The following is a 13,479-nucleotide window of genomic DNA, read 5'->3' on the forward strand; positions in this document are numbered from 1 at the left end:
CACATCATCTTTTACTAGAGTCACTTCTTTTTTAACAGGTAGCTTTTTTATAATTGCATAATTTTGGACATCACATGTACAACTAGCCATATTTTCACAAAAGCATGAAGTCTTCACTTGGAAAAAGAAATTAATATGGCCATACTCAAAATGATCATTGAATTTATATATGACTGTGTATGAATTCCGTTTATATGCTCTTCTATAGGATGAAGAGTGATAGACAGTAGATCCTATTTTAAGTCTCTGGTACTTCTTTACTATTTTACTCGGTGGTGCTTGGTCGATGACACTTAACAGAGCATTGAATTCCATGTCCTCAAGATCACTCTCCTCAGAAGAACCTATGGCATAAATGTTCTGTTGTAACTGTACTAAATTACCTTTCTCTAACTTTGTTTAATTTCTTATAAAAATTCATTGCTTCTTGACTGGCCTCTAAACATTGTACAAGATCGGGTAGATTTTGAACGAGAGATACAGCACTCAAAATTTGAAACTGAACATTCTGAGTACCATGAATGAGTTTAAGAAGAAAACCATTTGTATCTTCGAAATGGAAGCAACTATGGGTCCACACGGGGCCTAATTGTTTTACATCTTCTGTCAAATGCAAGAGGGAATGTACATTATGGGTCATGTACCGTTCCCCATACAAACCAGCGAAAAGCAAACAAAAATGTTGTAGTAGGTTATCTGTTAATTCTAATTGTTCTACAGATATAGACTCCTGAATGAGAATGAAGATAGCTTCAGACAGCAAAGCAAAATGCTGGTAGTATGTATCAGGCAAAATGCCAAACAAAACTGCAAGTCCATAGTAAAGTAAAAATGACCGAACCTCGGAAGCTTTCCAATACTTCCTGTGTCCTTCAAGGGAGCGTGGACATCTTGAAATTTCGTTTGGTGGATGTATTTCTTCAAGACGCTTATCCACCTGATGTATTTTGTGTGAGATGTTGAAGTCTTCTGAAGAGTTTGTTGTGTCAAACCACAGAGAAAACAAGGTCTTCATCACTCCCTGTAGCACACAGTGCATATAGTCTATTCCTGTTCCATTTGTGAGGTCATAGTGGTTGAGTCCTCCGAACCAACATGGTCCTTTTATGCCATTAACAATCTTACCTGTTGGAGGAAAAGAAGATAACATTGAGAATAAGACACTAATATGTATTGTTTTAGGCTAATTTAGTGGGAGTAAATGGCAAGATTGTCAATATGTATGATTTTTTCTGAAAGAGCTTAATAAAATTTATGACTGTACAAGTTCACATAACTCTAAGAAAGGTAATTTACTGACCATAGACAACCAAATTTGATGAAATATTGCTTCTTTTTAGATAAATGAATTTGGACAAACTGCAACCCATGAAGATCCGTCCAAGCACTGTAAGTACCACTTAATATATACAGTTCTACACACCAATTCTCAATAATGCATTAAAAATACATCTTGCCAAGAGTGACTGTGTCATCTCAACTTGCACATAGCTTCCTTCAGAAAATGCAAAGCCTTGATCTCAGGTTGTGTAAAGTTACCCTTTGAAGGCCAGTGAGTGTAATATGAAATGCTTTACATTTGAAATTTGAAATAGAAGTGACTTCAAACAATTGAAAATCTTCTTTTGCTCTCATGTACCTACTTCCATATGATATAACAATATTGATACATGTAGATGTATCTTCTGCAAGGACCATTACACAATATATTTAGGAAATCTGTCAGGTTGTTTTACACACCACATGCAGTGGTAAGATGTATACATTTAAACACCTGATAGATGAGACATGACATTAAATTTAACACACCTCTTTATCAGTAGATTACAACAGTTAATGGAACAATGTTACCAACCTTGTTCAGTAGCAGTTTTGGCGTCCTGGCACATGTTTTCATGAGTTCTTGGTGGTCCTGTTGGATTTTCTTCTATAAATGGAAAAGTGTGGACATGCCCTCCTTTCTTTGTTTTCACTGTCTGGCCTGGTTGCAAACATTTAAGACAGCCAAAAAATCCATTGAATTGGACAGAATTACACACCATACTTCTTGCTGGAAGATCACAAGTGCCAGCTATCAGAAGAACTCGAGATGTGAACTTGCGACCAGTGTGGGTTTCAACGGTGATGCCCTCATTTTCCAGCCTTGAAAATGTTGCATGGAATGGTTTTAAAAATGTAAGCATGTCTGGTTTAACTGTGCCAAACCATAATCCTGCAAATATCAGGTTTTCTCTCTTCACACGCTCATGGAAGGGGAGCTCATTCACCATTAAGTATAAAGGCCAGAGTGAAAACGACGAGGATTTAAATACAGGCACACCATCTGTATTCCACATCAAGGAAATGTTTTGTCCTTCAGAAAGAATATTCTTCTTTTTTTGATACAATTCTCCATCATAGATATCTTCTATATTGCCTGGTTGTTCCTTCTTCCGGTCAAAACGATGTCCAATATTGTGAAAAAATGTTCACTTTGAAATAGTTTGCGAATTTGGTTTTCAATAGGAACTTCTATAAAAAAAGGTGTAGTTTTTCGCGAAAAATCAGCATCACATCCAGCTGTTGGACATCTGCCCTTGTCACTGTTAACACCAAGGTACCGCAAACATCTTTCACAGTAATAATGGCACACCAGTGGATTGCGAACACTGTGAAAATACTTCAAAAATGTATGTAAAGAATGCAGGCCAGGGTGTTTCTTTGCACAGTGCAAGCCTATTAAAGTCAGAAGATCTGAAAGTGCTTCACCTGATAGGTGAACTTGAGAGCATATGTTATGATCAGCACCATACTCATGCTTACAGTTATAGTAGAGTCTGGGAAGATTGGCTCATCACATTGTTTTTCATTACATTTTTCATTACTGGCCTTGCTAACTTCTCAAAGTCCTCTGCTGATGGCCCACATATCTCACCCTCTTCGAATATTGGTGATGTATCCATTTCATCATTTGCATCAAAGTTGCAATCAAAAAAGGAATGATAAATTTCTCTATGTTCACTTAAGTCCATTCCTGAGCATGGTGGTTGATTAGTTGACTGCAATGTTTCACTATATTTGTTTGTAATGCTGACATAGCTGTCAGTGTCATGTGTTTCATTGCTCAAAGTTTCTGCACGGTAGCTGTCAGTTGTGGTATCTATTCTTCCTTGAGAGGGTGAATCACAGTCATCATTGCAATTACTCTCATCAATGGGTTGAAAAAAGTTTCCACTCGTACTGGGCTCCACTTCATTCATTTCGTAAGATGGCCCTGATGCTGTGGCTTCAGCCTGTACATGTACATCCTCGTCAGGTACTAGTTGCCCTACTATATCCTGGTGTTGCCAGGCAGCTTCTCCAGTTCGATGTTGTTCTGTGTTACATGTATTTGAAAAAATATATTTTACTGTCAATAATGAGTTTGTTTTTGTAAGATAATGGTCATTAAAATATCCAGTATTACTAAAAACATTGAGGGATTATTATAATTTGTGCACACGTTCTTATAGGGTATATTAACAAATTTGAAGATGAGGGTTATTTGCAATTTCTGCCAATTTAGAAGTATTGTCAATCACAGTATTACAGAATACAGAAATGCCATCAAATTCTTTTTATGCTTTACTTAAAACTATCAACTTTGTTTGGAAATGCAGGGGCTAAGCAAGGATCTGGATAATCAAGTCCTACATGTATTTCACCTGCCATGTGCTTGCAGCATTTTAGCTGTTTTTGGATTCATTTGACAAGTCTTCCAGTTTTCCATTATGAACAATTGTCTATGTACATTTAAGTTTGGAGGGACCGTGGTCTGTCGTTGCATATGTCTTTACAAATTACATACCACAGCTAGTAAATGTGTCTAGGGGTTTGGGGACATCTTCAGTCCATGGTTTAGTAATCTGTTAGTGTAGGCCAGCAACTTACAGTTACTTACATCGAAATCGTAGTTTAATATGTCACATTGAAATAATGCGCACTACAGTAGTAGTGGCAAAAACAAAAAAAACAAACATGAAAAAATATGTGTGCGCTCACTGAACCTCGATCTTCATGGTTATATTTAACTTGATTTGAAACACTCCCTATCACATCAGCGATATCATTTTGATCGTTCAAATTGTTTGTACTTCTTTGGAAGAGTAGTTTTAGTTTGGACCAGTTCTGAGCCACTGGTGCAGGCGAGAGGATAATGTCCACGCCAAAATAGGCCATAAAGAGTTTTCCCCGATTTTGCGATGTTGATTTGCAGCAATATCGGAATCACTGTAATACTGTGAGTGATTATAGAAGGACCGTGCCACCGTCAAAACGAGCGAGTAAGCCGCAATATAGCCCTGCGTACGATGCTGTGTGTTCCGCTACAGCTAATCGCCCCGCTGGTGAGCAGGGCGATTAGCTGTAGCGGAACACACAGCAGCATCGTACGCAGGGCTAGCCGCAATAGAATAGCACAGGTATAGCGGTAACAAGCATTTTTCAAACTTCATTACTCACCTAGAAGAGACTTAACGGTGCTTCTAGTCCTCTTACAGTCTCGAGCCGCGAAATCGCTGCCTCTTTTTGACATATTGTGCTGATATAAAGTGCCGTTGATAGCAAAATCGTCTCGTCGTAAGTTCCTGGATATATGTCGAAGAGTGAGTGTCAACACTAGCATGCAGACCGGGTCATTGCACAGGCGCAATAGCGCTTTTCGTCACGTGATGAATATTAGCCAATCACTTACCCGCAATAAACGCGCGTTAGTCAAAATATCTTGCGCGGTATTTTTCATCGCCATTGTGAAGACTCGACAGCCAAAGGTCGTCTTTTCATATACAGATCTCCTAAAGTCGACTTCTTTTGTCCTTCATTGCTCCTGGCAACAACATTTAAAAATGGATGAGTGGATGTTGGTGTATTTTGCGGAAGACAAGACATACTGTTCCCTACCCCGCAGCGACGTGGTCGATGGTGAGTTTGTAGAAAAGAGTACCATCAGCGTGAAATGGAGAAATTTTGACGTTTTGACCTGTGCAACTACTGAGGATATATACACGGCTCAAATCGTGAAAATCGGTAAGTTACGATTTTGAAAATGAAGATTAATCTGTGTTTTCGCAGTAAGTTAATATAGTCCTACTGAGTCGTGGAGAAATAATCATAATGGGCTTTTTAAAAACTTCATTGACATCAAGCATGTTAGATAATTCCAACAATTATTCAAGCATTGTGTACATCACAGTCCCTCCACAAAATTGTGCTACTTGTACGCTGTTTTCTTTGTATGTGGACACAAACTACATGTACTTATCATCACCAGGCACGTCTTCCTTTAGCTGTCTGCTTTCATGTCATTATAATTTTCCTTCAAAACCATGATGAACATTTATTATTGATTCTGAATGCCGTATTTCGATCGTCCTTGAAGTTGAAAGGTTAGCAAAATTTTGGAAAGTGCATATTGACGAAGAAAATGTTTCCTACACTCTCTTAACAAAGTACATGTAAATATGTCTTATTTGATATAAAGCAGAACAAATTTAATCATGTGATGAGAGTGAGCATCCACATAGAATATTTCAGTTCATCATACCTGGAATAGCTATTGCTGAAAGAGTGAGTCTTCAAGCTTGATATTTAAATGCATAAAAATGATGTTCACATGAGCATGGCTGTACATAAATGATGTTTGTACATCTGTGGCATGAGAGATGTTTTTTCCTGTCGCACACAGAAGTAAATAAAAAGGAAAAAACCTGTGAAAGCACGTATTCGTCACTTGGCATTTGATTTTTGCTTTAACGAGGATGTCTTTAGGGTTTTTTCCTTTAAATTATGTGGTGACACATTTTTCAAGAAATATGGCAAGTGTTTCCCTGAAAAATGCATATTTATAAATACAAATATTTTATCAAAAAAATTCCTTCCGACCTACCTACCTACCCTATTTTAGTATTTAAAAAAAACATGTTATTGGAACAGCACAACTCATACTTTTGGCCTTAACATGAATACATGTGTTGAGCTGTAAATCACTGTTTGATGTAAGAGATAGATTGGATTTAAGAATGACAAACTTGTCTTTTTATCTACATTGTAGGAACTAAAAAGGTTGTCAACAGAGCAGAGTTGGAAAGTTCAGCTAAACTAAGAGAAATTGAACAAAATCACCGACTGAATCGTCCAAGAGAAAGAAAATCAACTGCAAAGAAAATTGCTTTGGATGAGGAGGCAGAAGCTGACACTAGTACAACAACCAAAGTGATAAAGAATAAAGGCAAAGCTAAAAAAGGTACTAAAGAAAATAAAGCAGCAACCAGGAAAAAAGAAACTTTGAATCGTGGTCCTGCAAAAAAGAGTACAACACCAAAAAGAAAAAGTACAGCAGAGAGCACTACTGCAAGCAAAAAGCAAAAGAAGGTCACACAACCAATAACAGCCGATTCACAGGAGACTACCACCTCAAAGAAAGAGAAACAGCTACAAAAAGCAGCAAGGATTGAAGCTGCGAAATCACAAGCAACCGAGTTTTTTGCAAAAAAATTCCCCGGTAATGGCAAGCAACATGGCACAAACAAATCAGAAGAGAAGTCCTCCAATACACCAACAAATGATGAAAGTTCACCTGTCTTGAGCAACAGTGACCATAATGCCATAAGCAAAATTGATTCTAATATGAACCGTACATTAACACCTCTGGCAAAATCAACACCACTTTCCCATGAGCCTTTCCCACCTGTGTATGCAGAACAGACATCTTCAATGTCTCAGCCAGCACCACCTGTTCAACAACCACAGATGGATAACGATACTCCTTCATATACATACCTGAGCAATTCATGGACAAGTTCTGTGAGTGAATCGCATGACACATCTTCATTTATTAGTAAATGTACACCATCAGAAGATTCATCTACATCATCACAATCGGCAAATGGGCCTAGCATGCGACAGTTGCTATTTGATGAGGAACTGGATGAAAGCACCTCAGACATCTACAGAATGGCCATGAACACCGTCAACGAAGTTGACATGGTACATGCACCTGCACCTTTCCGTCAACAAGTGTCAACTCAGTTCAGAGCAAGTCCAAAGGAAAGGATAACGCTTTTATAAAAATACCAGGTACAGTTATTGTCTTTTAAATATACTTCAAAAAGTATTCAACAATGGAAGCATTCCCCCTCGTGGCCTCTTTTTGGATCAGTACAATGTCAGTTCGCTATTGCAAAATGGATGGCTTCAGATTTGAAACTAGTATGCATGAAAACACTTCATGATGTCATTGACTCATATTTCTGTCATTGAAAAGCTACTGATTGATTAAGCTGTTTGTTTTGCATGAATATTGAAGTAACAAGCAGTATGGCCACCTGCCAATACTTGTGTAATTGTTCTCCTGGACCAATACATTGCATGTTATTTTCATCAGTTTTACAATAGTATGTTCCACCCTTACTGTGTCATGTGTTTACTTGTGTTGAATCTGCTACATAAATGAAACAAAAATTGCAGTATACTGTTATGATGGTATTTTCATTTTCCTTTTGCTTTGTAGTACCACCACCAGAGTGCTCTAATTGTATGAATTATTGGAAGGATCTATTTTCCAGCCTGTTTGGTTTTCAAGAGCAAGTGAGTAATTTTCGACGCTGATGTTTTCTTTAACTTTTTGTTCAGTTTGTACAGTCTCTTAAATATTGCTTATTGCTTTTCTATAATCTCTAGGGTCCAACATTGTATACTACTGTTCCCAGTCAAGATACATGTACCAAGTTCAAGTCACTATCTCCAGATGACATAGGTAGTAAAGGGAAAGCAACAAATTATGAAAGTGTAAGTACTTACCATTTAAAGGTACATTGTATACATATACACAAATCGGGTCCCAGACACTGGAAATGCATATACCAACATTAAGTGATATCCCCACTCTTCCCAGATTGTAATCATGATATTATACATACCTGTTAGACCTTTTGTCATGAAACTGTACATTGCACTGACTGCAGAAAATAGTATCTCTTACATGTACAGTACATGTGATATTTCAATATTCAACATGTGACTATATGTGTAATGTTATTCTTTTGTCTTTTATATTCTCTATATGCAGACTATGATCGAACTGGTACCTGGGAGCAAGGTGCATGTTCAATGTGTAGTCCTAAATGGACTACTAGCTGAATGTCACAAGGATTCCAAGAAACTTTTCCATAAGTTAATAGATCACTTCTTTTCCATAGATATTTTATCAGCATCGACCGCCTGTGATACGGGCAAATCGTTGCAAGGTAAACGGCCCTTGGACCAAACTATCGTACGAGCCGTGAAAAGTAAGGAATCCTTTATGATTTTAAAATTTTGCTATGTAATTATCTAGTGTAAAGTAGCAATTGTTACCTTTCCTGCATTGACCATGGTTGCTTTTCAAGTAAGGTTGGAAATGTATCTGAACTTCTTTGCACTGTCATGACGTTTAATAGAGCGACTGCTGCTTGTTCATGTATGAGCCTTCTAATGTGGGTAACTGGGTTGTATTATTTGATTATCATTCATACAGAAAGGTAACTCCAATACCATGGGAATTGGATACTTCAGGTGTACTTTGATGATCTCTATTGCAAACCAAAAAGAATGCACCTGAAGTAGTAAAATTTCCTATGGAATTATCTTGTTGCCTGACATGTTGGGCACTGTAGTACTAATATCTTACCGCCATCCTTCATGCAAACTCTAACAAATGGATTGTCACTGCACATGCAATTGTTTTGAAAAACTAGACTTTTCTTCACCTCAGTTGCAGTTTGACAGTAATCATTTACATTCATATCTGGCTTGATTATCTCTGTTAATGTCACACCACCAAAACTTTAGAAAATCTCGTAATGTAACCCCTTGGGGTAACACAGAAGTCATGTGTCAAGTCTTAGATTGTCCATGTGCACCTTAAAATATGATGCAATCGTGGTTGATTTCGCATAATACCGGTAACAGCAATAAAATGGTTTCCCTTTTTCAGCATATGTGTTGGCAAGGTCAAGGAAATACTCAGAAAGTATCACTGAAAAAGAGCTGACCAGGATTTTGACCAACAAGTGTAGTGGGGCGAAAAGATCTATTTGCAAGAAACTGTTTCAAGGCAAAAGGCAATAACTCATCTGCATACAGGTAAGACATCTTGAGTATCTGAACTGAATAATTGTTATTGAGCCGGTCTGGCGTGTTTATCTGTATGATCATCCTGCTTATAAGAACATGCTTAATTGAGAATATTTGATAATTATCTTTTATTTGTCACTTTGCTAATATTTTTTATTTGTATTTCTCAACTGCAATTTTCATTTGTAGAGAATTAGTTACTAGTACTTCATTGTGAAGTACATATAAGATAAACATTAATGTGTTAATTTGAAGTGTATATAAGTTCATATTTTACAAATTGTCATATTTTAAGTATAAAGAAGCAGTTTTATGAAAACCCTTGTTTCTGTATTGAATTTGAACTGTGAGGGGAAAATTGAAGCGCAACTTTTAAGATACAGACATTAAGACGGCTGTTAATGTATAGTCAGCAGTGTGCACAGTGTCATATTTCACCTTTTTTCTCTCTCTTTTCTTGGCAAGGCCAAAGACTTTCTCTCAGGAGAGTGAATATTGGGAGTGCTTATCTCATTGTCCACTCAGCCAAAGGAACAAGAGACAACTTAGGAAAACCTGTCCCTGAATTTTCATTCAGTGCAGGTTGGTAATTTTCACCATCTTCAATAGAAATCAATTGACTGGTCTGATCTTGTCAGTTGATTCACACAAGTCAATTGTAGCTGAGGAATCTGTTTTAAAAGATGTTAGTCACAGTTGCAGTTCTCGTAGTTACTCAACTTTTCAACACTGTCTGCATAAGATATTTGATTTATCAACAATACTATTTCCCAGTTGAATATCATTTCCCAAATAATATTTAACTGTCGGTAAATTTACAACCGTACAGTCTGCACTGACATGCTGAAAATGATTGCATTAAGGGATTTTATACTTATTGCTATCTATCAAATTAGAAGAATCACTTTTAATCTTTCAAATGTGTGCTTCGTTGTGGTGAGCAACTTTGCATTGCTTAAAACTTGTACAAGTTATGGGTATTGACGTTCATTATCTTTTGTACACATAACCCATGTAGTGAAACAGCAAGTCTTTACTTTGAGATACTGGGTGAATATTTATTTATGTGTTCTGTTTTGAAGGTGTGCTGTTGGCAGTGGCTTTCTGTTTGACAATTTCTTTGATTATTTCCTATTTTTTCTCTTGGCTAGCTTTAAAAAATAGTAAACAAAACTTCATATTTTTTCTATTTCTCTATTTTAAAAAACTTTGAAATGTTACGTTTTATTTTACCTTTACCATATTTTTTACTTTCGCATTAATTTGGTTACTGCTTCATCAGATTTATTACACATGCTGTTCTTGATGAAGTATTCAGAATTATTGGTTATTAAGTATACTGAGGTATGATGTGAACAATTTACAATAATTTACAGTATTTACCAAAACTCTTGTCACATATTTATACAAACCCCACAAAAAGTGAGAAACAGCTGCTTACTTACTAAGGTAAATGCTCAAAACATCTCTTGCAAAATTTTTAGATGATAATAGCATATTTTGTCCTTTTGTAACTTTTTCATGATATTTATACTAGTCTATTTTTTTACAAATTTACTTGTGACTTCAAACTTACATTTTCATAAACTTGTTATAAAAATGCAATATTTTAAGGTGATCTTTGTATTTCATAAACAATTTTCTCGTATCTTTTCATGATATTTGTAGTCAACTTTTTAAAAATTTACTTGTGATTTTACATTACACTTTCAGGAACTTGTGACAAAAATATATTTCAAGATGATCTTTGTATTTCATTGAACGCAAATTTATCATACCAAAATACGAGGGGCTAAAGATAGTAATTTGTACTATATTTTACGTAATGCCAAAATATTCTGTTCTTGTAAATTTTTATGATATTTACAGTCTGTTTTTTACAAATTACTTGTGAACTCTAAACTTAAACTTTTGTTATCAGGTTACCAAGATTTATTTTAAGATTTTCTTGGTGTTTCATAGAACACCATTTACCAAAATAGTGTATTGCTGTGAAATCAACATTCACTATTGAGCTATCGCAATACAACTGGCATGATTTACAAACAGATTCTTTTACTGTCAAAACCTTTATGTGAAAAGAGTATTTCAATGTACCAGGTTATTATTGCAAGTCCAAGCTTGATACTCTCAATGTAATACTCAAGCAACAATATTTGAGTTTGAATTGACATTGCAAAGCATGCAAATATTGATGTGTGGAACAGCTGGATACTTGGTATTTTGATAAGCTGATGTACAGGTATTGTTGACACTCAACGAAAATGCTAATTATGTTGCCAAAAATCAATGTAACTGTTGGCTACTGTAATCATATTGTTTGGCAATTTCTCCAGTATCTTTTATTCCATATTCATGGTCTAATCTGGGTAGCATATTAAATATCAGGTATTTGGTGTTTCATAGTGTCACTTTTTCAATGACTATGCAAATGTTATTTTATTTTCTATATTATTTTACAATTATGTTTTACTTTATATAAAAAAATAGAAAGTTTATATTCCTTTCACGTACATACCATAAAATAACTATTTGTCTTCTAAATACCTTTCTTTTTTTATTAACAGAATAGAAATCATTATTGCATAAATAATCGCTCTACTATGTTTGTCTTCATTTCTTGGTACTTGGGCAGGCCTACATGTACACGCATTCATCATAGCTATCCTTGTTACGGAACCTGTAATCCATGGTCCTAAATCAAAACAATAGCCATGATATAAATGCTGTAAGCCCCCGGCCCGTGGCTAAGGTTGGTTCATTGACCAAGACTGAGGTGAGGTTGTTACGTTTAGACTGATTACCTCGGGAGTTGCTTGTACAAGAAAGTATAGTGCATATGCTAAATGCATACAACCTACCAAAATCCACATTATAAAACCTTTATAGTTTCAAATGGATGACCTTACGGGCAGTTATGCACACAAGAGTGTCAATATTTATTGGAAGCAAAACTTTTATTACAGTTATCATCTTTTACCCTGCATTGTGTGTGTAATCCTTATATGGGCCATGGATTATACATCCCATGTGATCTATTCACGGTGGATGATTTCAGTAATTACTATGGCTAGCACCTGTAGCTAGCTGCCCATATTTTCACTGTCTAGCATGCAAACTGGAAACTAGCACACTTACTCTTTGGTCTGAATTACGTACAGAAGGCATCACAAAGTAAGCTTAGGATATTCATTGATTGTGATGCATGAAGATTTAATAGTCACCGTATGGTAGAGTTGCTGTCATACATCTGCAGGTCACCTTCTTCGAGCTGTCATTCATCTGCAGGTCACTTCTTTGAGCTGCCATACGTCTGCAGGTCACTTTTTTTGAGCTGTCAGACATCTGCAGGTCACTTCTTTGAGCTGTCAGACATCTGCAGGTCACTTTTTTCGAGCTGTCATACGTCTGCAGGTCACTTTCTTTGAGCTGTTAGTTGTCTGCAGGTCACTAGCTTTGACCTCCACTTGAGCTGCCATGAGCTGCTGTTTGCAGCTCAAAGCTAATTATATATGCACCAAATCAGACCAAATGCAGATGTCTGCAAGTAGTCTGATATAGCTGAGCTGCGCAGATCTGCAACAGCCTCCAGGAAGCTGAATGCAGATCTGCTGATTCGGTAAGGGTGGTCATAAACAACCTTCCAGTCACCCCTCATGGGTACGTGGCGCTAACGTCAGTAAAGTGGAGGTGCCCAACGTCCACTGTGAGGTGACTGGAATGTTGCTCACGCTTATTGTTTAGCGACGTGTCCATCGAATTCGGCCGAAAATCACACGAAACAAGCGTTTGTGAAGCAAATCAAGTACCAGGTATGAATTTTGAGAATGATAGGGAACGTCGATGGTTACATGATAGATGAACTTGCTACTTTTCACGGTAAAATCGAACATCGAAGATGACATGGTGGCACAATCCCTATACGAAATAGCCATTTCATTTCCTGACTTGGGTTGTTTCTCCGCTTCTGTACACTCGTCTATGGGGCGAATAGTCCCAGAGCTGAATAGCCCACCAAACGACTGTGGTCAGATTGGTAAACAATCACAGGTCAAATCTCAGCGGCAAATTTAGGACAGTTACGACCTTTGAATTACTGAGTAAATCGTCGTTGATTTTTCCTTATAATTTTGACAAAATTTCGCGTAAATTTGCTGTTTGACATCGTCGTGACGACTTCATACACGCTAACTATGTATGTAAAACCTATAGGCAATGTTTACGACGCCTAAAAAAGTCATCATCGTCATGATCAGCTTGTGGAGATCGATCGGCTCGTCGCTTTGAACAATGAATAATCACCATAACATCCCCGCGGATCTAGGCGATCGTTTTAACTTCGGTAAGTAA

The 13,479-nt window shown here is 36.8% G+C and overlaps 2 protein-coding genes across 2 annotated transcripts; one reads left to right on the forward strand and one right to left on the reverse strand.

Annotated features, from left to right (window-relative positions):
• Positions 1-379: 379 nt before the first annotated feature.
• LOC139117911 (uncharacterized) lies at positions 380-2,864 on the reverse strand. Its single transcript, XM_070681147.1, has 2 exons — positions 1,856-2,864; positions 380-1,125 (listed from the first exon to the last, which is right to left on the reverse strand). The coding sequence occupies exons 1-2, from the start codon at positions 2,334-2,336 to the stop codon at positions 380-382; spliced, it is 1,227 nt and encodes a 408-aa protein (XP_070537248.1). The 5' UTR covers positions 2,337-2,864.
• Positions 2,865-4,640: 1,776 nt separating this feature from the next.
• Positions 4,641-10,742, forward strand: LOC139116777 (uncharacterized protein DDB_G0284459-like). The gene is made up of 7 exons (XM_070679431.1): positions 4,641-5,043; positions 6,068-7,092; positions 7,526-7,602; positions 7,696-7,803; positions 8,084-8,303; positions 8,990-9,138; positions 9,595-10,742. The coding sequence occupies exons 1-2, from the start codon at positions 4,641-4,643 to the stop codon at positions 7,081-7,083; spliced, it is 1,419 nt and encodes a 472-aa protein (XP_070535532.1). The 3' UTR covers positions 7,084-7,092; positions 7,526-7,602; positions 7,696-7,803; positions 8,084-8,303; positions 8,990-9,138; positions 9,595-10,742.
• Positions 10,743-13,479: the final 2,737 nt, after the last annotated feature.

This window comes from Ptychodera flava, chromosome 18 (assembly GCF_041260155.1).
Source record: "Ptychodera flava strain L36383 chromosome 18, AS_Pfla_20210202, whole genome shotgun sequence".
NCBI lineage: Eukaryota > Metazoa > Hemichordata > Enteropneusta > Ptychoderidae > Ptychodera > Ptychodera flava.